General features: G+C 33.1%; 5 protein-coding genes across 5 annotated transcripts in view; all 5 read right to left on the reverse strand.

The window, feature by feature from the left end:
• Positions 1-849: 849 nt before the first annotated feature.
• On the reverse strand, positions 850-4,404 carry HELRODRAFT_67025 (hypothetical protein; the record flags this gene model as incomplete). The annotated part of the gene is made up of 13 exons (XM_009024267.1): positions 850-1,023; positions 1,143-1,313; positions 1,390-1,677; positions 2,045-2,118; positions 2,316-2,382; positions 2,746-2,840; positions 3,065-3,127; positions 3,259-3,306; positions 3,442-3,550; positions 3,693-3,769; positions 3,908-3,992; positions 4,066-4,156; positions 4,310-4,404. 13 exons carry the CDS (start codon positions 4,402-4,404, stop codon positions 850-852), a joined length of 1,437 nt encoding a protein of 478 aa, XP_009022515.1.
• Positions 4,405-6,307: 1,903 nt separating this feature from the next.
• Positions 6,308-8,566, reverse strand: HELRODRAFT_162214 (hypothetical protein; the record flags this gene model as incomplete). The annotated part of the gene is made up of 1 exon (XM_009024483.1): positions 6,308-8,566. The coding sequence occupies one exon, from the start codon at positions 8,564-8,566 to the stop codon at positions 6,308-6,310; it is 2,259 nt and encodes a 752-aa protein (XP_009022731.1).
• A 6,198-nt stretch (positions 8,567-14,764) lies between these two features.
• Positions 14,765-16,852, reverse strand: HELRODRAFT_162215 (hypothetical protein; the record flags this gene model as incomplete). The annotated part of the gene is made up of 3 exons (XM_009024484.1): positions 14,765-15,187; positions 15,751-15,945; positions 16,841-16,852. The coding sequence occupies 3 exons, from the start codon at positions 16,850-16,852 to the stop codon at positions 14,765-14,767; spliced, it is 630 nt and encodes a 209-aa protein (XP_009022732.1).
• A 1,144-nt stretch (positions 16,853-17,996) lies between these two features.
• Positions 17,997-20,165, reverse strand: HELRODRAFT_162216 (hypothetical protein; the record flags this gene model as incomplete). The annotated part of the gene is made up of 2 exons (XM_009024485.1): positions 17,997-19,567; positions 20,102-20,165. 2 exons carry the CDS (start codon positions 20,163-20,165, stop codon positions 17,997-17,999), a joined length of 1,635 nt encoding a protein of 544 aa, XP_009022733.1.
• Positions 20,166-20,359: 194 nt separating this feature from the next.
• HELRODRAFT_188903 (hypothetical protein) overlaps positions 20,360-22,934 on the reverse strand; it is a gene marked incomplete at both ends in the record, with an annotated part of 5,492 nt that continues 2,917 nt past the window's right edge. Inside the window, 4 exons of the mRNA XM_009024486.1 lie at positions 20,360-20,934; positions 21,003-21,098; positions 21,255-22,066; positions 22,177-22,271. Of these exons, the coding sequence (XP_009022734.1) occupies positions 20,360-20,934; positions 21,003-21,098; positions 21,255-22,066; positions 22,177-22,271 (1,578 nt within the window). The remainder of the gene's footprint in view (positions 20,935-21,002; positions 21,099-21,254; positions 22,067-22,176; positions 22,272-22,934) is intronic.

Below are 22,934 nucleotides of genomic sequence, written 5' to 3' on the forward strand. Positions count from 1 at the left end.
ATGCTCCTAGCACTAATTTGGCATTGCCCAATTTGCAAAGTATAAAAACCTTACTTTCATCTTATAATATTATCTTGAACTAAAATTCATATAAAATTATATATATATTTTGATCCAGAGGAAATAACGTTGTTTAAGAATCAAAATAAACATGTTGATCAAAATACTGATAAATCACAGAAACGACCAAATACAAAAATTAAATTAAAGAAACGAAAAAGGTTTGTATTTGTCTTTTGTAAAAAGTTTTCACGATAAAGCTTTTATGACACTTTCCATCCTCTTGCTGTTCTATCATCTCATAAATTTTAAACTTTTTAACAACTTTCTAATGGGCAGTTTTTTTTGTTCAAGTCCAATAAAAATGAGTAGTTAATCATGTCTAGTCATACTGATTACACTGCACAGATTGTACTGATTCTTATGCAGAACATGTCAACATCACACATAACTTTAGTTTCTACTTTATACAAAATGTTTTGATTTTGTCATGGGTTATAAGGGTAATTTTATAAATTTTTGAAAGATATCTTTTACAAAAATAAAATGATTGTAATGAAATATTAATTCTCAGAAGTTATGAAAAAATGAAACAAGAAGACCTTTTATCAGTTGCTGTTTCCGGATCAGAAATTATGGCTGAAAGTTGCATATTGAATAAATAAAACATATCAAAAAAATTATCTTGTCTCATCAGTTTAAACTCCGCTTTTATTAAAAAGTTTTTCGTTTTCAACATAATCGATTGATACAGTAGATTTGAATAGTATAAAAACATTCTGAAGAGTTGTTAAAATTACAAATAAATTTAGTTTTAGAATATTTTATCCTAATATGATGTATCTGGAACTATCGACCAACATAGAAACCTGCTCCTTCTCCGACTTCTTTTTTTGCTTTAGTTTCAGTCTGATCAGGTTCTTTTGTTTTATCTTTGTCATCTTCATCTTCAGGTTTGTAAAACAGATGGAAAAGCTTTGCAACTTCGGCGTAATCATCAAATTTTCTGCTTTCTTGAATAATCTGCATAAATTTTTAAATTAATTGAGTTTGAATTGAGTATGAAACATCAAATAGATATAAATCTGAATTGGTAAAACGAAATTTTATATTAAAATTAAGTATGTTTATGGATGGCTGACCTGTCTGGCCACGCTCATGCCACTGAAAACGTTCCACATCAATACGCCTACCACGACGTCATCTTTCAGGTAGAAGACAATACCTTTCCTGTACTCATCATCATCCAAAGAGTTGAGTTTTGATGAGGTTTCTTCAAGTGTTAATTCTTTTATTTGTGGGTTTGGATCTGTCTAAAAAATATTAATTAATAAAATATTGTACATCAAAACAGAGTGAATGGTAAATAGCGTGAGTGAAATTACAAACTTTTTCAGAATCTTGACTTTTAGCATCATCAATATTTGTATCAGGCGTTGAACTATTTGGAAGTTTGGCAAAGACAGAAACAGTAGGTAGTGCTGAATCAATCAAACCAATAGCTTCAAAACCGATATACGGTCCAATATCAGACCATATCATGGATTGGTGTTTGTAGGGTTTTCTAGCACCGGTCATGTTCATGCCGGCCAGACGACCGCTAACAACTGCGTGGTCATGGTGTTCCACTCTTCGCCTTCCTAACCTGACGTCGTAGAAACAAGCCGCATCACCTGCCTAGTAACATCGATCATCATATAATATTAAATTCATGATTTAATTAACTTGAACATATAAGCGTTTTAAGATGAAATGAATGAATTACAAATAAGATGCGTATAAAACTAAGCAGTGGATAAGATAGCACAATTATTTTCCTGGCTGTAATATAGATGCATTAGAATATTTTCGCTTCTTCTGCTCAGTAAGTGTTTATGCAGTTTCAATTCTATTGGTATAAATTTATAACAGTTTTTGTATTGAGCATTCGTGAACTAAGATATGTGGAATTTGATATTGAAAATAGCCAGGTATGGCAAATATCACCTCAAACATTTTAATAACGTTGTACAGAAATTTCAGTTAAAAAAGTCAAAGAACTCACAGCCCATAAATTCGATCTTGCTTCGAGTTCGGAATTAACCAAGAAGCCACCTAAACGCGGATCCACCTCGAGGTCTACAGCAACAAAAATTATTTTATTTGAAAATTTTGTATACACTGTGAAAGATTTCATGCTTCACGTTGAAAGATTTGAGAAAACATCAAGTCATAATTCTATCTAGATGTATAATGTAAATTTGTTGAGAAATTTTTACATAAACACTCATAATAATAATTGAATATGATCTATTTCGTGTGGACAATCATGCAACCTGATGCTTTGGCAAGGTCAATGTTTGCATCCAGTCCTACAGCCACTACTACCAAATCAGCCGATATCTGTTTCAGGATGGAATAGTTTTAATTGTTTCATTGATATTTTATAACTGTAATTTGACTCATGACTTGACCGTGTCTTAACTTTCAACCTGTTAATTTTATATGTACTTGGTTCGTTGTTTTTTTAACGATTCAAAGTTTTAAATTTCTGATTATTTCATTCAGATGAAGTGAATTACTCCACTTAGATTGATTTGTTAAAACTACAAGGCAGGCATTCTGTGAACTGGTAGATATTTGTCGGCATTATCACTGATCACACAGACGAGCGTTAAAACACAAAATTAAATTTTGATGTAAAAAGATGAAAAAAGATGAAAATCACATAAATACAGATACATCAAACAATAACTAAGCAGTCACCTCACTATTGTCATCTAGCGTCAAAAGGACCTTGTCAGCTGTCTTATCATAACTTGCTTGGTGAATCTTTCTTTCAGCTAGTATCTCAGCACCCTCTGTTTCAATAACCAGCAACAATAATTAATGTGCTCTGTTGTTATCAAGATATGTGGAACAACAATTGTGAATACTTTACTGTTAAAAAAAATGAGAAATTCTGAAATTGCAAAATTGGTCATGAAATGTGAAAGCATGTTAAAAAAAGCTTTAATGTTCAAAATATCACAACTCAAGTATTAAATTGGATTTAGCCTGATGAATAAAATAACTTGTAAATTACCTTGCTTTATTTTTTCTGTAGCAAATTTACTCAAATATTCGGGTAAAACTAAACCTAAGTTGCCTTTAATGGAATTTAAAAAAAATTTACTATGACAATTTCGGCAAATATGTTTTGACTAAATTAGCTAACACATTTTAAAGTAGAAAATCGAATTTTTCGAGTAACAACTAATTATTATAAAAATATAAAACCTTTTTCTGGGAAAACTTGGATAACTTTGAAGGATTTTAACTCAGCAGCTACAAAATTAAAAGATAATTCATTACGAAGTCCAATTGAGATTGAAACCAAATGTGCACAAATAAGCAAGAAAAAAAAAACTAAACACATCATTTCACAATTTGCATGAAACCTTCAAGAAAAAAGTTACAAACATTTTTTTCCCAGGGCACAAGCCAATTCACTTCCAAGAAATCCTCCTCCAACTATCACAATGGACTGAACTTTATGCACCAGATCATTCAGTTTATTGAAATCTTCAACCTTACAAATATATACATGCCTGATTTAATTTAGTGAACAGAATCAAAATTGAAATGAAATATCAGAATGATTAAATGATTACTCTACTCCATATCATCATAATTATAATGTAAGAACTAGAAATAGAAAATGAAACAATAACCGTTCTGAAGAGTAAAACTTTTTGAGAAATTGGTGGTGGTGCATTTTTAAAAATTTCCAAATTTTTGGGGGTACCTCCTAAACAATGAAATTGAAAAATTTTATTCACAAAATTTAAAATATCTGAACATGTATAACTAGTTTCAATTTTAATCAGAAAATATAAAATAGTGATTTTTAAAAACTTTTTTTATAACTGATGAAGCAAATAAAAACCTGTAGCAATGAGACATTTTTCATATTTTATCTTTTGTCCGTTATCAAAATAAACGATTTGGTCATCAACATCTATCTTTGAAACCTTCAAAAACAGAAAAGAAAATTCAATAAAAACAAAATTAATTCAAATAAAGAATATCTAAAAAGTTGTAAACCTTAAGACCCAATGCCAAAGCTGTGCCACCATGCTCATTTGATTCCAACTCCTTTGGCTCAAAAAAGTAGCCCTCTTTTTCAAAAAATATTCTGAGAAGAAAAACAAACAAAATGATTAGGTATGAAATCAAGCTTTTTAAATGAATCAAGTAACAAATGACAACATCAGATTTTTTAAATTTTGCACTTAACATAAAGTTGAAATGAAGCAAGATAAAATTATCATAGACAGCAGTTACTTACGTTCTTTCCTTTCCACCATAAGTCCTGAAAATGAGGTTTTTAACTTTTTCATCATCATTCTGATACCAAAGTTCCTTTGTGAGTGGTGGCCGCATGTATGGTGGATGCCTTTCTTCCCCCACTATCAGGACCTGTTATTGGGATTGTATCGGCTCAGAACAACAAGAAAAGAAAGGAATTTAAAAAGAGAATTTAAAAAATGGAAAAAAAGGATTTAAAAAACACAAAACTATTAACCTTTGCAAAAACTTCGTTGGCTCTGATAGCCCTACTAGCTGCATGCCCAGCTGCTCCAGTGCCAATGATCAAGTATGGTATACTCTCTGGTAATTCTATTTAGCAGGGTTTGATGCAGAATGTTGAGTTAGGCATTTAGGCAATTGGTGGAATTACAAACTTTATTATATAAAACAATTTATAGAATATATTTATAATTATTCATAGAAATATATGCAAAGGCAATTTATTACATTTTTATTTGTAATCTTATTGATGTGGAATACTAAATTTAAATAAATTCATAAAAAAAATTTCTAATCAACAAACCAACAAAAACTTTTGGTGGAATCAGTTCTGTTTTTGTTTCTGTTGTTGTCTCGCTATATTTCTTATAGAATATAAAAAAATATTATTTAGTCTAAAAGACTCGAACATATATCATTATTAACTTCATGAGTAACAATTGTCAACAATATTATAATTAATAATATAATTATGAAATATATAAACGTAAATAAATAAATGAGAAGTAAATATTTAATATAGAGAGGTATAACGTATAAAACTAGTATAAACCTTCATAAACATGAAACCTGCTCCCACTGCTAATGACGATCCAATCAGCAACAACCATACATTCTTTTTTGATGAACTGGAGGATTGTGAAGAAGAAGACATGAATGTTTTTTGTAAGTAGTTATGTTGGTGATTTGTTGATGAGTGGAACTGGAATGGTTCTGCTGCAGTTGTTGGATGCTTCTTACTATTACATGATGTGGGAATATCTGAATCATTATTAGATGATTAGAATATTAAAAACTATAATTGCAAAAAATCAACGTATGATAATAAATAAATTGACTTATTAAAAAGATTACTCAAAAATTACAATAAAAAAATTGAAAATTTACTTTTGTTGGAGATCGCAGCTGTAAACTGGTAACTTCTTGGTATAATAAAGGCAAAACTTTTTTTTAAAATAGTTAAACTTTGATTTTTATTAAAAATATTTATCCTAGTATACATTTTGTCGGATGTTGATTGCAGTTAATTAGCTAGCGGCTGATGTAAACGTACGTAAATGTAAACAAACGAAATCAACGGTTGTAATAAAATTGTATTGAATGACATCTACTGGTGCTCGCTAGCTCAATGCTTTTGTTTTGTTTACAGACCAAAAGTAAATCTAAGTTTCTAAGATGAATGAAATGATGAATAAAAATTAAAAATGCAATATTATTTTAAGCATTTACTTAGAACAAATTCTAGAATAAGAATAAGATTCTAAGTATATACTTTCCTAATCCTTTTCTAACTTTAACTCTATTGGAGTTTAGAACAACAAATGAACACTGAATTGAACAATTGATCAGATCGATTCTAAATATAGATTTCCATGATAGGATAAATTATATAAGAATCAAATTTCCAAGATTCAATAAACAGGATCGAACCTTAAAAATATAGAATTAAATTGAATTTTTTAATTTAATAACAGTTAAACCTTTTCATATTTTATAAACTAGTCATTTCATATTTAATTGAAATAGCTTAGAAATTTAAACACAGTGAAAAATTTTTATTATAAGATATTTAAAAATTATTGTCTGTTAGTTAAATTCTTCCAATGTATGGATTTGAATTCTTTCATAAAAATCTTAGAGACAAATTAATACCAGTATTGTTTTCTGATTCTTTATTTTATTAGATATATTAAAATTTTTACAAAGTAAATAATATTTAATGTAGCAGTCAAAAATATCGTAGATAACACTGAAATCATAAGAGTTTTGTAACATCTGTATATTTAAGAGCCTCCACGTGGATTGCTAGATTTTTTGAGCATTCGATGAGTAAATCTACTTTTTTGTAGAACGCGGATGATGACTCAATGCTTTTTAAATGATTTTTGTTGCCGATGTACAACGAAACGATTATATAGAATATTTTTCCAACTCTGCACACCATCTCTGCCATGTTTAATCGTTCAATCCCGACGGATATATAGTCGAGGACGAGACAACAACATGCCACAACTTGCGCAAAAGATGTGCTGCAGTCTCTACAAATTTTCTTTTCAAATTCTGATTTCAGATCACGGTTGACGATTGCTTCCTTCGCATGAATAATAAAATTTCGGATGGAACGTTTGAACTTTGACCTTTCGATTTGAAACTTCTCTTCATTCAGAATGATGCTCGATTGTTCCGTTTTTGCAAACTTCATTAGAAACGAACTCCACTTGTTGAAATCTGAAAAATATTGCTTCATCGTTTGTGCACCTTCGTAGTTATGGCTCAACTTGAAAAGTTCACGAGAAGCCATCGGAGAGTTGAAATCGATGTTGTTGGATTCGTCCAACTGACTGGAGGTTGTGACGGCATTCAAATTTGAATCGGAGCAGTAAATTTTTCTTTTGTTAGGCTTTGTTAAATAATCATTTTTCAAGTCTTCCATTATTGGATTCATTTTCTTTAAGGACTGGGACATATTTTGGGTTTGAACACTGGTCGATTCGTTTAATTTTGTTTTTCGCTTGAAAAATCTTGTCAAACTGTTAAACACACCAACAAAATTTTGTCTTTTGATAAAATCCCCCTGAACATCCTCACTATTCAAAGAATCGCTTCTAACCGAGGAAGGTCTTTTGATGTTACCTTCATTGAATTTGAAATTAGTGTTGTTGGATTTTTCGTGATAATCGTAACTGATAGATTGTTGAAAAGCAGGTAATTTTGTAGGTCTACAATGGTTGGTCTGGTTGTTCCTGTTCAACATAACTTTAAATTTATTGAAAGGTGATTCATGACAGAGCGTTTTAATTCTCGGTTGAGTTGTTTGTTGCATATTCACAATAAAACTTGTTTCAGTTTCGCCAACTTTTAAAGTATTTCTTCTGATAGAGTTGCCTCCAAGAGAGGTTGTGTTTTTATTTTCAGATGTGTTGCAAGTGTGCTGTTGTTTGTATTGTTGTGAGTGTCTTTCCTTCATTTTCATTATTCTATCTTGAGAAGTGCTGTGAACATTAACAACGCACGGCAAGTAACACAGGGATGATTGGGAACTCTTTTCATAGCGATGTGATTTTTTTTCTTCAACTGACAGGCTAGAAGTGAGTTTTTTAGAGACATCGTCACGTTTCCTGATCGTGTTAGCAGCAGCAAAATTTATATTTCCGTTGCAAATTGGTTTTTCCTCATTGCAAACAACTTGCAGAACATTACTTTTTAAACTACTGCACTGCTTGATGTCATTCAAGTTATGTTCGTGATCGTGTTCGTGAAGGGCAGATGATATTCGTGAGCCCACTGGCTCACTTCTGTTAACAGCCACATTTCGATAAATATTTTCTACTGAATTAGGCGAGTATATGCAGGTTTCTTCCACGTTCAGATTATTTTTTAATCTTCCGTTTGAAACTCGAAATGCGTCATAATTTTCATTATTTTGTTCACACACACAGTCACCGTTTTGAAGTGAAAATTCATTCAGTTTTTGATCAGATGGATCTGGTGTCGGAACTTCGCTTATTGCTCCATTGGACGCAATACCCGAATCGTCAGATAATTGGTCAAAATGTTTCGCCATGTATTCGCTGTTAACATCATTAACATCGTCATCATGGTTGAACTTTTTGGAACTGCAATGTTCACCTTGCAAAATAGAATTCTCACGTGTCAATGAAAGGTTGTGGAGAAGTTGTTCTTTGGGATCGTTGTTGTGCTCGCATGTGAAGTTCAGTTTTTTGAAGCATCGTGCGGGAAGTGCTGGCAGGGGGATGTGAGATGATTGCGGTAGTCGTTGAAGACGGTTGTCTTCGTTATAATCGTGATATTTTTGAAGATCGTGATGATGAAAAACATCAGACAGAGGACGACGATGATGTTGATGATGAGTTTTATGACGATCGTGTTGTTGTTGTTTTAAAAGATAATCACCATTTTGAAGATTGAGATAACTTTTGTTATCATTCGTAACCTTCAATTTCTCATCCGACGTTGCTGGATCATCCAATTTTGTGGTGACAAATTTTAGCATTTTTTCTTTCTGCTGACACGGTGTCACGTTTTGAAGAGCTGCAAAGCAAATTGCTGCAAAGATTCAACGCTGAAATGACGAGCCAGATCGATGCGAACGTACGTTTGAAAGAACAATGCTCATATGTGACTATGCCTTTCTATGTATTCATATTCACGTAAACTGCAACGTTCAAATAACTATATAACATCATTATGTATAAAACATATATGCATGTATGTATATCATATATAAAAAGAATTTAAACTCATATACATGCGCTTACACAAAAGTATATATATATTTATGAATAATAATATATTATTAATTTTCAAGTAAACTAACAAACGCCATCCTCACATACGTACATGAATTCATTAAGAGATTAACTTGGCTATGTTTTCATTCCCACGCTTGAAGTTAGTGGATGAGCCATTCCATTATTATATATTCTATGTATATGCACCAAACCATTATATATTCTATGCATCAAACTGCAGGTAGGCACCCGCACACCCGTCACGTTATATTTTCGCTCAACTGCTTCTTATTATCATTCATTTCAAGTTTCAGATTCGTAATGATTCTTTTACTATTAATTAATTAATTATTTAATTAATTAATTAATGTTGATTTTTTGATGTTGATGCGTCATTCAATTTTAGAATATTTGTATCAATTATTATTTAGAGGTGTTTCTTTCCAGGAAAGAGAAATACATAGGAACATGATTAAATTTTTAAACTGTTGCACTAACCGTTTATAAAATACCACTCATAGGTTTCATACTGTTCTTATAGCATTATTTATTCATTCATTTATTCATTAGCTTATTTTATCAGGAGTTCATAATTCAACATAAGTTCCTGTGCCTGCTTCGTTGCCGCTCTGACGTGTGCGGTGAACTTGGCTATGACGATACGCAATATTTAACAAAATACGAATACGATCGACCGATCACAAGCACATTACAAAATTAATGAATGTTTGAGTATTTGTCAACATGTAGCTTATATTATTGATTTGCATTTTATTTTTGCTTCATTTTAATTGCCTGTTGGTGTACAAAAGCAAACGCCGAATTGAATTTCAACAAAGCTTGCAAGCTGTTGAGAACTTAATCGTCCCAGCTGTTGAGGTCGAAATGATTTTAGCCTAAGCAATTAAAAATATATTCATAAAAACAAAACCAAAACAATAAAAAATGAATAATAAGACTTCAGCACGACTAATAAAAATCTATATTTGACTGTTTGCTTAAAAAACTTTTTCTAGAAAGAGATTAATATTCAATAAAATGCTCATCTTAAGTTGAATTATGTAAATAAATACACAAGCGTGCTCTGAAGTCCTGAACGCGGCATTACATTAGACGAACCTGAGCAAACAGCATGTTGTGTTAATTTTTTTATTAAAATATATTAATAATAATAATACTTTTATTGTTGTGCTAACAACAATAATAAGAATGAATGAGTGAGTGAATGAACGAATGAATGAATGAAGAACGAAATGAAATGCTGTGAATGAACTAAAGAAGGGAAGCATAGATGCTGTTTTAAACTGTTCAGCTGACTGGCAGCCATTTATTGCATTTGTCGAGACATACACTCATACCTGGCTAACAATGATTGGCTGTTTGTTGGTTTGATACTTAGTCAGTCGGGACAATGTTTTCCATATTAATGTGAGACGTTTTTAATGAGTTCTTAATTTACTCGATATAGCTGTATTGTTCATCTATTGTTATGCTGACCGCTGTTCATTCAATGTTTTATTATTTCTTTGTTGATTTTTTCTCACGCTTCGCATTCAATTTGAATATTATTTTCTCAACTTCTTGTTCAGTTTGAAATTACTTGAAAGTTGAATATTATCTAATATGCATGAATGTTTGTATATGCGTCTATATGAGTATGTATATATATATATATATATATATGTGTGTGTGTGTGTGTGTGTATGTGCCTGTGTGTGTGTGTATGTGAGTGTGTGTGTGAATCTGTGTGTTTGTGTGTGTGTGTGTGACATACATATGACGTGTGTGAGTGTGGTATTGGATGTGTGATTGCATGTGCTAGAGTGTCATTATTTATTTAATTATTTTAACAATTTAGCAATTTATTGAATATTTTTTGAACGGATTTAAATTAATTGTTGTTCGTCTGCGCTTAGATAATCTGTTATTGCATTTGAAAAGTGCGTGTAAAATCTTGTGCATGCATATCGGGCACATGGAAAGTTTAAAAATTATTCCTCTTGGTGAAAGTTTCATTAATAAAAAGCATTAAAAATCTTATAAGCGTTCGTACAAGAAGGAGGCACATGAAGGACTGCAGCGTAATGTTTCCGTACATGTGCGGTTCATTCGAACACACGAAATTGCTTGAAACACGCTTCAGCCGACTCGAAGACGCACGCACAAATGCACAGATTCATATTTTCTCATGCTCGTTTGACACGTCAGAACGATATGATTGAGTGGCATTATTATGTGTAGGTACTGGTGCAAGGAGGAATGTTGCGTTACGTTGTTACGCTACTCTGTGTCACAGTTACGTGATTGATGTTCCTATTGGGATTGTATCAATTCATGTGTATGTGTGGTGTGTTTGCCTGTTAGTGTTTGTGTGGTGTGTTTACCTGTTAGTGTTTGTCTGGTGTGTTTGCGTGTTGGTGTTTGTGTGGTGTGTTTGCCTGTTAGTGTTTGTCTGGTGTGTTTGCGTGTTTGTATCTGTACAATGTGTTTGCATGTGGATAAGGGATGTATGCAGTGTTCACGAAGTGTATGAATTGCATGTTGGTGGATGCAGAGTGTGCCGCACGAAATTTTGCTCGCTAAATTTTTGCTCCAATTTTACAAAAAAGCCGAAATTAAATGACAGATTGGAAAAACACACCCATAGAAATACAGAGAATAAAAATTGGAAAAATGAAAAGGAGAGGTTTGGATGAATGAACGGAAGATGTTCAACAGAAAAATATGTAAACTTAATATAAATTAAAAAATGTATGAATGGATAAAAAAATGAATGAATGAATGAATGAATGAATGAATGAATGAACGAACGAACGAACGAACGAACGAACGAATGAATGAATGAATGAATGCATTTTAACAAGATAAGATTTGAACGAACAATAAAACCATGGACATAGAAGTCTATGAGTAAAACTAACGAGTGTTAAACTTAAAATGCATGAATGGCTACAGCAGTAATGAAGAAACGCATAAAGATGAAATAAACTAACTAATGAATTGTAAAATGAATGAATGAATGAAATAAAAATGAATAAACGACCGAACGAACAAACGAACGAACAAATAAATCAACGAAAATTACCGTTTAAACGAGCATAATATAAATATAATAACAATAAATAACGAGATTAAAATTTGACACAAATTGTTGCACGTTGCATATGGCATTTCGGTTGATCCACTCATTTCATATACTGCCATGCTACCCAATACTAAATAACTTCATCACATATCGTTCAAATATCTTTTCTATATTTGTTAATATTCATTTTATTCATCAAATATAAATATATATTTTTAATTTAAATACATGAAGTTGATTATTTAGAAAAAAATTCATGAATAGCATTAGAAACGATTTTTAAATTATGAAACAAGTGCATATACTAGCTATTGTGACAGAATATTCTACTCTCTCTGCGATTTAAACAGACATTTTTTTACACAACTATACTAAACACGTAATGCATGCATGATTGAAATTCTACAAGTATGAAAAAATCCGTCCCATCGTAATGTACCGCCTGTCTGTAATCTGATTGTTCGTAATTGCTAGTATTGAAATCATCAGTTGACGGTACCTGTCAAAGTGATTATACATACAATTCAATACAGTTCAATACATTACAATACAATATATCCCAATACAATACCATACAATTCAATACAATACATCACATTACAATCACAATACAATTCATCCCAATACAATACAATACAAGACTTTACAATACAATTACAATACAGCATGTAGGTACGAGTCTAAGAACCACGTGGGTTTAAATCTTTCTTGTGATAAAATCTTCAAATTTACCAGCTAAATGATTTCATGATAAAATCTTTAAAATGTTTAAAATCCTTATTTTGAGCAATTAATTACGCTGCGTATCGCCTGTTCAGTGTAACATCGATGAGATCTTCAACAAATTATTCAAAATTAGACTTACGATAATATTTTACTTAGGTATGCACTTCTGGCTTCAATGTTTGATGTGTTGGGCTGCCTTATTGTTTTATTGCTCAGTTTACCCTTTGGTTTTTTGCAATAAAGGAAGGTGATGACGATGATGCCGAAATGATGATTGTGGCGACGACGATGATGGTAATGATGACGATGAAACAGTCGTGCAACAAACAAATCGGCCAATTCTTCATGCAAAGACATATTACAAATTTTTATTTGTAAGGTTCAGATACAAACACCCATTAAAAACTTAGAATATGTTTAGTTGAAATTTTAATACATTACAGAAATGAGAGCATTTTAAAACAAAGCGCGTCAAGCTGTGCGTCCTGAACCTACACTCAGAAGGCTCCCACTTATCAAACAAACTTTTTCTCAACTCGTGTCTTCACATTTTGCTTACTTACTAACTTTGCTTACAGCATTAGCTGAGTTGCTTTAAAAACTTCTCATACGTATTTATTCCAAAAGTATTGAAAACATTTCAAGTTGTTTGCGTCTGCCTGAGAGAAACAATTTAAAAAGCAATTCAACCAGATAGCAAATTTTCACTTCACCAGCAATAAAGTTGTATTCTGCTGGCTCATCTACAACGTTGCGATACAGGTACCCATAAAAAATGTCCGACTGGCAGAGGTGTGTCTCTATTTTAATTCACATGAAAGTGTTTGTGCGTGTGTTTTGCTGTGTGTGTATATAATAAATTCACTGCGTGAGTGTATGTATATGTGATTGTATATATGTGTATGTGTGATTGTGTGTGGGTCATGAACTCAGCAGGGAAGAAACACATTATCTCAAGAGAAGAAGTTTGACATGTTATTGCTGGTGTGACGACTCGCAGGCAGCTCATTGAACGACACGTTCAGAACATGTGAGGAACATTAAAATATTGATCGACATATTTTAACATCCAACACAAACACGCGACCATTCAAACTCAAAAAGATCTTTTAAAATTTCAACCAACAAAACCAAAATATCTCCATGTTATAGAATCGGTTCGACTTCGTATTGAAGAAAAAAGGCTAATAAACCACAAAACTACTTCACGGCATGGATGTATGTATGTATGTCGTCCATAGGTTGCTAGTTCAAGGAAAGTCATTTTTATTTTACGCTAAAAATAAAAAAATAAAAAGCAAGTTTGTAAACACTTTAAACGAACAGAACAATACAAATTTGAGGTTCAACGCGAACTGTTAACTTTAACTATATTATAACTTGTATCAACGTGATTCTTTCAAGTTTTGCTATAATTTTTGGGAAAAGTTTTAGCGCTGATTAAACGCCATACAGTTTTTATTGTAGGTGCAAGTGTTCATTTTTGAATAGTTGCAAGTAGGCACGCAAAAGCTATGTAATACGCACCTATGTATGTGTGTGCCGTAATTTCCTCTGAGTTGTGCTTAAAGAGAGTAGGTATGTCATTTCATTTCATTAAATCTCGTGTAAATTTTTTTTATTTCATACTATAACCGGTTAAAACAAAATTTCGTTAAAAAATTAATAAACATTTAGAAATATTTAACTTTATATAAAAATATTTTGCAATCTAAATTATAATAATAATAAATAATAATAGTTATTATCAGTAATGAGAATTGAAGTTTAGACCAGCAAATGTTATTAAAAACCGGGGCCATTACATTACATAGCGTAGAGTTAGATTAGTCGTTATTCTTAAATCCAGATATTAAATCTAACCAGACCTTGATGTTAACAGTTGAGTGAATTATGAATGACGCTTGAATAATAGGACGGCACAATACAGTTACATTGTGATATTATAACAACAATGACAACAACTCAGATGAAATATTTACATGTTATGTTACCTATGTTTGTGTGTATGTATGAATGTATGCATGTATGTGTGTGTGTGTATGTGTGTATGTATGTATGCATGCATGTATGTTAAAACCAAAACATGATGAGTGACACTGAACCGTCAAACATCAAGTAACAAATGGATTAACACTTTGATTTGTCGTTAATTGCACATGTCGGCATTCAGTTGGATATTTTCAAGCACACAGACACGCAGGAACCGCTGCAACAAGCACGAAATGTGGTTAGTTGCGAAAAACAGTTCCCTGCTGTCGCCTGATCTGACGCTGATCATTTTGCATATTTCCTTAAGAAATTTAAGGGTGTTGGGGTCCATCGGGCCAAGAACCTCGATGCATATTGGCAAGAATTCCATCGAGGGGAGGGCGTTCCCATATTTTTTCATTTTCTCGTCCGCTGCCCTGGCCGCGGCCAAACCGCATTCTTTACTTGTCAGGTTTACGTATCGTTCGGCGAGGGTGCCAGGGACCGTAACATCCCACGCCAAACATCTGCCGGCTCTCCAAGGTATTAGCGTGCATCCGTCCGGGCGCCTACCATCATGCGCAGAAATGCCGGATGGTTCCTTGAGAACCGGGATTGAAGCCTTGGAGAAGAGTCGACAAATGTAATCGTTTAGCGCTGAGTGACGTAGTTGACGGCCCCCACCCAGGCGACAAACCAAACCGTGGTGCCCAAACTCGTCCGCCCCAGCGCCACATCGGCACGTGTATTTATTCTGAATGACCAGGCCAAGTCTGAAGCCAATGGCGAATCTCACAGACTCGTCGTCAAGCCTGGTGCCCACAGAGGTGTTAGGCCACGATCTCAACCACCCACAGCTGGCAACGCTGGACATGGCCAACAAACGAGCGGTGGAAAAGTCGTCGCCACATGAAGACAACAAATTTTGAAAGATTTTTTTATATTCTTTGTTCAAAATTTGGACGTGCGTACGGTCCCTCGGGGCGGACACTGGGGGAAGAATATCGCGGCAACGAAAAAACCAGTGGAGCAGGGAAGACTGCAGGTCGAGAGTGGCAGCGGCAGAAGAATTATAAACAACGGGAGCCAGCTGAACCAGCTAAGCAACTCCAGCCCACCAAATCGCACCGGCAGCTGAGCCTGGGACCAACCACTGTCAGTCACTTGAACATTGCAAATTGACGACAGGGCGGTGCGCAGGGCTCCGTCAAATTCGCCCAATTTAGAAGGGTCAATGTGTTTAGATGTACGCAGGAAGTACATCAATTTTGGCAAACTGAGGGCATTGCGGATAATAGTCAAGGCATCATGGGCCGAAAGACAGGAAACACGACCCAGGGCGAATTTAAGCTCAGAGAGCTTTTGGTCAAAAAACTTTATTTGATAATCGCCCTCGACCAAGGGTGTGCCTAAAAAACTCAGTTCTGATGCACCAACTCTGGGTATTTCAGCCAGCGCATGTGGCACCTGAAATAAACTTTGGCAGTGAAGTTTGCATTTTTTAATGTTTAACTCTAAGCCAATTGCAGCGGAGTTATGCTTGAAATATTCGTAGCTATCGGCCAGAGTTGGACCGTCCGAAGCTATGCTGATATCATCCAGATAAGCGCAAACGTAAGTGGACGAAGCTTTCTCTAAGAGTGGATGAAGAGTTAGTGCGAACAACAAAGGACCAAGGGGATCACCCTGCTGTACCCCCTCGGACGATTCTACAACCCAAGAGTGGTAGCCAAGGGAAGAGACTCCGCCATAGGCAGAATGTATGTATGTATGTATGTATGTATGTATGTATGTATGTATGTATGTATGTATGTATGTATGTATGTATGTATGTATGTATGTATGTATGTATGTATTTATGTATTTATGTATGTATGTATGTATGTAATATGTTGTCATGGACTTCAATCTTATACTCACAGGAGTTTATTTATAACAAGATCTAAATTTAAAATTAGCCAAACCTAAGACTGTTTAACCCCATTTAAAAAATATTTACGCAGATAAACTATTGAAAATTTGCTTACTGATAAATTATCTTGCTAATGTTTTATTGTAAGGACGGACCTTCCAATCATAAAATTAAAAATTATATAACTTCATATATATATATATATATATATATATATATATATATATATATATATATATATATCATTTTTTGATATTCTAATACAATTGTCAACCTCAAGACACATGCACTGCATACACATTACACAGCTCGATAAATTGATTGCAGCTCATTAACGCAAACCTGGACAAGCATGCTTCATTCGATCAAATTTTTAAGCCGAAAAGATTAAATTTTATATTCAACAATTCACTGGCGTGTATAGCGACAATAATAAATACAATAAATAACAACAACGATAATAACAACAACAACAACACTAACAATAATATTTATAAATGTGTATTTTTATTGTTGCACATGTAATTATTCGTAATAATTTCTCAGCACTGCCACTTTTATTTACTGTGCCATTATTTATGTTATATTGTATTTGAAAATTTTTTTTACCACTACATATTTAAATGATCAGCAATGTTCATGTTGTAGAACGTACATATATATGTGTATGTGTGTGTGTGTGTGTGGTGTGTGAGTGTGTGTGGTGTGTGTGTAGTGAAGTTCATTCATGTTGCAGTAAAATTTTTCTTGCTATTTATATAATGTAATTTCGAATAGAAAACATATTTTGGCTCCCACCAAAGTTTCGAGTAAAAATTTAACCATATTTTATTAACCAGTTTTTATATTTATTTTTCAAATTTTCGGTAAAAACGTTTTGTTAAAATGTGGTATAATAAATAAAAAATTGATTTAAAAAATTTAAAAATAGAAATCAATGAAATAAAAATTTATCTGACAAAGAAAGTGAACCACGATGTGTGACGTTAATGGATTACAATACTAAACCTATATAAGTTACAAACGAAATTAATTATACTTGCTTGTTTACCGCTAGAGAAATAGAAAATATTCTTACGGAAATAAATAATAAAATATATTTAAATTAAAAATAAAAATGATATGCTGGCTCATAAAATAATTGTTGGTCCCATTATGTCATAGGTGCTGGTCCTCTAGAAGCAGTTCGTGAAGATCTTGAAATGGTGAAAAAATTAACGAATGAAGAATTAAGTTAGGAAAACAAAAAATAGGCCAGATAATATAAATAAAATTTAAGATCTGATTTGTAACATTTGTTTTTAGTCTAAAATTGAAATTCTCTCACCTAAAAGACTATTTTTAGAGATTTCTAACTGGGCAAGTAGATTCTGAAGTGAGACGTTTATTCGATTCTCCATTTTGCTGTCCGGAAATTTGTTCTTGTTTTTAATACTTTTCGAACTTTTGAATGAAAAATATTGTAAATTTAAAAAAATAAAATTTATTAAAATATATTTTATTGAAACCTCATAAATTCCAAAAGATTTCCTGAAATGATTTGTATTTGTGCAGAATGTTTCATTAGCGAAGTCAAACAGGATACATTATCCTTTCTGAGAGGCTTCGGAGAATTCTGCGTCTCGATGAAAGTAAAATTTTTTGTCGGGCGCCCTTTCACGGAGCTGCCATTGATAGCAAGATTGGCATTTGAAATTGTACTGCCACTTTCTATTGAATCTCTTCTCGATTTATTCACGTTATTTATCGATGCACTAATTCTTACAGCTGAACGAGAACTGTTGAATCTAGATTTTTCTTTGTCATACTTCAAAGCATTATTCTTCACAACGTTTTTATTTCTTAAAAATATATTTTCGTTAGCAACCGAAATCAGCGATGAAGATGTTTTAGAAGTTACAGAAGATAAATCATCGGCCTTACGATGGGGAGGTACGAACATTTTACGTTTAGTTGAATTGATTATTACAGGAGGTGTGTAGGTGTTCAAACGACTCATTTGAACAATTTCTTGACCCAAACTGACTCCAGTGTTTATAGATCTGTTCGTATTGAGATCTTCGTGGTATGAATCGATAACAGGAGTTGCTTTGTTTCGTTTCAGGGTTGATGTCCTCGGACGAGTAGTTTTCTGAGGTTCTTTCAATTGAATGCCATCTTCCGCAAAATTATCACTTGATTCAACGTCATTTTTTTGAAAAATCTCTTTATTGTTCGATCCGGGTTCATAATTATTTTCTAATTGATCTAAAAAGTTCTGAATGTTTGTTATACTTGAGTTATTTTTCGTCGATTGCACGTAGGGTGATGATTGAACGGATGAAAACTCAATTGAGTCATCACTATGCTCACGCTCCTCTAATGTTTCTTTGTCGTCTGCATGTTCTTCCGATTGTAAAACTCCATTCAATTTTTCATTCAGTGCTTTGGACGGCAGTTGACTTGTTTGAAAAATATTATCAACGCCAACATTATTATTGCTGTCGTTACCATCGTCGTCGTGTTGCGCTTTATTTTTAGCATTTTTAAGTAATTGTTTTCCAATTTCTTTGGTTGGTTTCAAGAGCAGTTCGGTTTTTATGCTTCTACAAGTGGATGGACAAGAGTCAGGTTCATATCTGGCGTAATCGTCGAATATAAATTTACTTGGAATATTTTTGTTCATCAGGTCTTCGTGGCTTTCATTTTTAAATTCATCAAAGTTGTTTGCAACTTTTGTCGAAATTGTGTTCTTTTTTATAACTTTTGGAGATTTCGTGGACAATAAAATTTCCGATTTCACGCTGCATATTGAGTCTGAAATTTCTAACTTTTCAGCGTTCCACGTCGGTTCTTTAAATATCATCCTCGTCTCTTGAATTTCAACAGGAATGGCGGTATTATTTGAAGAAGATTTGTCGTTTGGGGAGCAGTTAACAAAATTTGGAGATATTTTTTCTTGCTGCTCAGTCTTTAAAAATATTTCTTCGTTTGTGACTGGGCTGACGTTCGATGATTGTGTATCACTTGTTCCCGATAGGTGAGTGATTTTGTATGTTTTCGATCGTTTGGCTTTTTTCTTCACTTTCACTTGGGTTAAAGTATCAGTTAGATTGATAATTATGTTCAATCGATCGACCAATCAATCAATCAATCGATCGATTAGAATCAATGATGAATTACTATTTATTTTTATGATATATTTCTCAACAAGTTATCATATTTCAGGTCAAGGTATGATGAATAAATAGAAAATCATGCAACAAATATTATTTGCGCAAAAGCGAAAATTTATAAAATGCTTAATAAAATAACAATGTCGGAATCTAACGCCAGTAGCAAATTTATAATATGAACATCTTTGCTCAAATAAAATCAGTAATAAAGTTATCTTACAGAGATTATTTTATTAAATTAATTTGCAGAGTATAATTTTTAAATTTTATAAAAAATATTATTGACATCTCACATGGTTTCACAGGTGTTCCTCCATCCTTTACGATGATTGTTTCATTCTGAAATTTTCATAAAAATTGTTACACGTTTCCATTGCAACGGTATAACTTGATACATATTTTTTATAACAATATAACATGCTAAATATCTCCTTTATAACAATATAACATGTTACATATCTCTCTGGTAATGGGGACTGTTGCAAGCAGGTGCAGAGAATGCGCGGGCGCATGTTTCTATGGAAATATTAACATAAATTCAATCAATGTGTTTTAAAAGTGAATCTTTTTCAAGATTTTACAAAAATACACTCATACACTTAGAATAACACTTATATTTAAATTATTATTGCTAAATTTACTCTTTAATTTTATTGACTAAAAATTTATACACCTAACGAACGATAGAAAATTGAAGTTATAAAACTTATATATTTTTAAGAATAATTTTTTTTATAACCACCTGTTCTTCCTTTTTACTCTCTTCAGTTGTTTCATTAACTTGAAAATTATTCGAAAGCTCGTCGTCAGTTTTTTTAACATCACAATTAAGAAGGTTGTCGCATTCTTCGTCAACTTCTTTGAAGTCATCTTCGTCAAGATCAACCACGTAAGTTCCGTTGTCACTGATGTTACCATCGAGGTCTTCCTTCCTTGCATCGCAATCTAACAAGTTCTTCTTCCTTATCGCTGACTCTCGCTTCTGCAGACTCATTTTACGAGATCGAGGAAAATATGAGCGAAGGCTGTCATTGATCTGGAAGGAAGGCAGTGATGAGGAAAGGCAGGATGATGAAGATGGCGACGATTCTAGGGGATGGTTTGCGTTATTAACATCAGCGATGTCAACGATGAAGGCTGTGGATGGTTTTCGATTTACCTCCACTTTCTTTGTCTCAGCAACCGATTTCACTGGACTCGGAGACTTTTTTATAATTCGTCTGCTTGTTACTTGCGGAGAAGAAATATCTTTTTGAGGTGTTGGTGTTCTTTTCCTAGAGGCTGATGATTAATTTTATAAAAATAATTTAATGATAAAACTTAATTTTTGCTGAAAAAAAATAATTCACTTTGCGAATCAAAACTGTCGTCAAGAGAGTCATCGCCCCACCATGAAGGCACCCCATACAACGAGGTCACCGTCTTCGAACTCGTTGACCATTTACCTGCAAACAATATCAATTTTCATTCGAAGGATGTTGAAATGATGTTTCATTGAAATGTCAGGTGAACATTTAATTTTTAATATTTCACAAAAATTGTTTTAATTCATCAAAATTTAAATTTACTGCTCAGAAAACGGATTCTGATATCGAACAAACCTCTAATTTTTTTCTCCGGAGTTTCTGGCTGTTGATTATTTTTAACTTCGGCATCTTTATGATGAGGTGAATCATTGGTGGAGTGAGTTTCGTTTTCAAGTGCAATGAAACTTTGTTGGTCGATGGGAGGATTTATGACGTCGAAACATTCCTGGTAGTTAATAACTTTGGAACTGTCCGTGTTACCAGCTGTCGAGTGGATCACGTTTTGTTGGGTTGGCGAATATGGCAGAGATTGTTGGCGCAACAGACCTATGTATTGACCATTTGGGTGACAAATCACCGGCACGCAACTTTGAATGAAAGTTTTCGAAACTTGGCGGGCCTCGTTTCCCGCAATCTGGGTGAAGTGCTGATTTGGAAAAGCATCAAACGTTGTGTTGTAAGCGTACGGCATGGAGTTTGCGTGGATGATTGGGTTGTTGATGGGACATGTACACTTTGTTGATTTTGTTTGCAGTTGTGAATTATGAACCATTGTGTCAACAACTGTTGCATTTACATTGGAAGAATATGAGTTATATTTATTATAGTTATCCAATGAGATAGGTGCAAAGACCTGAATGTTGTTGAGTTCATCTTGACGCAGAATCCCATATTGGACGTTCGATGTTATGGCTGCGTTCCAATAAGAATGCTCGTTGTTGGGCACGTTGTTGAAATCTGATGAACCTCCGTAAACTGTTGACAGCTGTGTTGGCAAGGTGCTAGCTTTGCGGTTGTTGATGTTGTTGTTGATGTTGTTGTTGATGTTGTTGGTACGTTGATTGTTGGTGTTGTTATGGTAGATGTGGTTGATGTTGTTGTGTACGCTATGGTTGTTGTTGTTAATGATGTTGTCGGTGCGATGGGAGACCAAATCTGATGTTTCAAACAAATTAGACCGTTTAATTTGAAATAAGATTTTGAACATTTAAACTACCTCTCTGATGCTGGTGGCGTGGGTGGACATTTGAATGCATCCTTTCTATCCATGGACAGGCCAGTTTGCAACAACTTTATTTGCAACTTTAAAATCTGCTCAAAATTTTGTTTAAATTTTAATAATAATGAAACTAACAAATAAAACTTTCAGTTGGAAATATATTGAAAAGTAACGAATTTAAGAATTAACATTATTCCTCGCGTTCTCATTTAACCATCGTTTAATACTCACTTCAATTATTTCTTATCATATGATATAAAATTCAACGCAAAATGTAAAAGCGTAAAGCACATCTACTAAGAAGGATTGTGTTATGAAAATAGCCGACCGATGTTTGAGTTTCACGTACTGAATCAGCAAGAAATGCGTGCACGGAACATGTCATGCGATTGCTTACAATGAACTACATGCACACTCACACATACATGAATACAAACATATAGCCACATACATACATACATACATACATACATACATACATACATACATACATACATACATACATACATACATACATACATACATACATACATACATACATACATACACACATACATACATACATACATACATACATACATACATACATACATACATACATACATACATACATACATACATACATACATACATACATACATACATACATACATACATAAATACATACATACATACATACATACATACATAAATACATACAAGTATTATAAATAAACATTACATTTATGCAAAATATCGATTAGTTGAAGCTGTTG

Source organism: Helobdella robusta (genome assembly GCF_000326865.2).
Source record: "Helobdella robusta unplaced genomic scaffold HELROscaffold_4, whole genome shotgun sequence".
NCBI lineage: Eukaryota > Metazoa > Annelida > Clitellata > Rhynchobdellida > Glossiphoniidae > Helobdella > Helobdella robusta.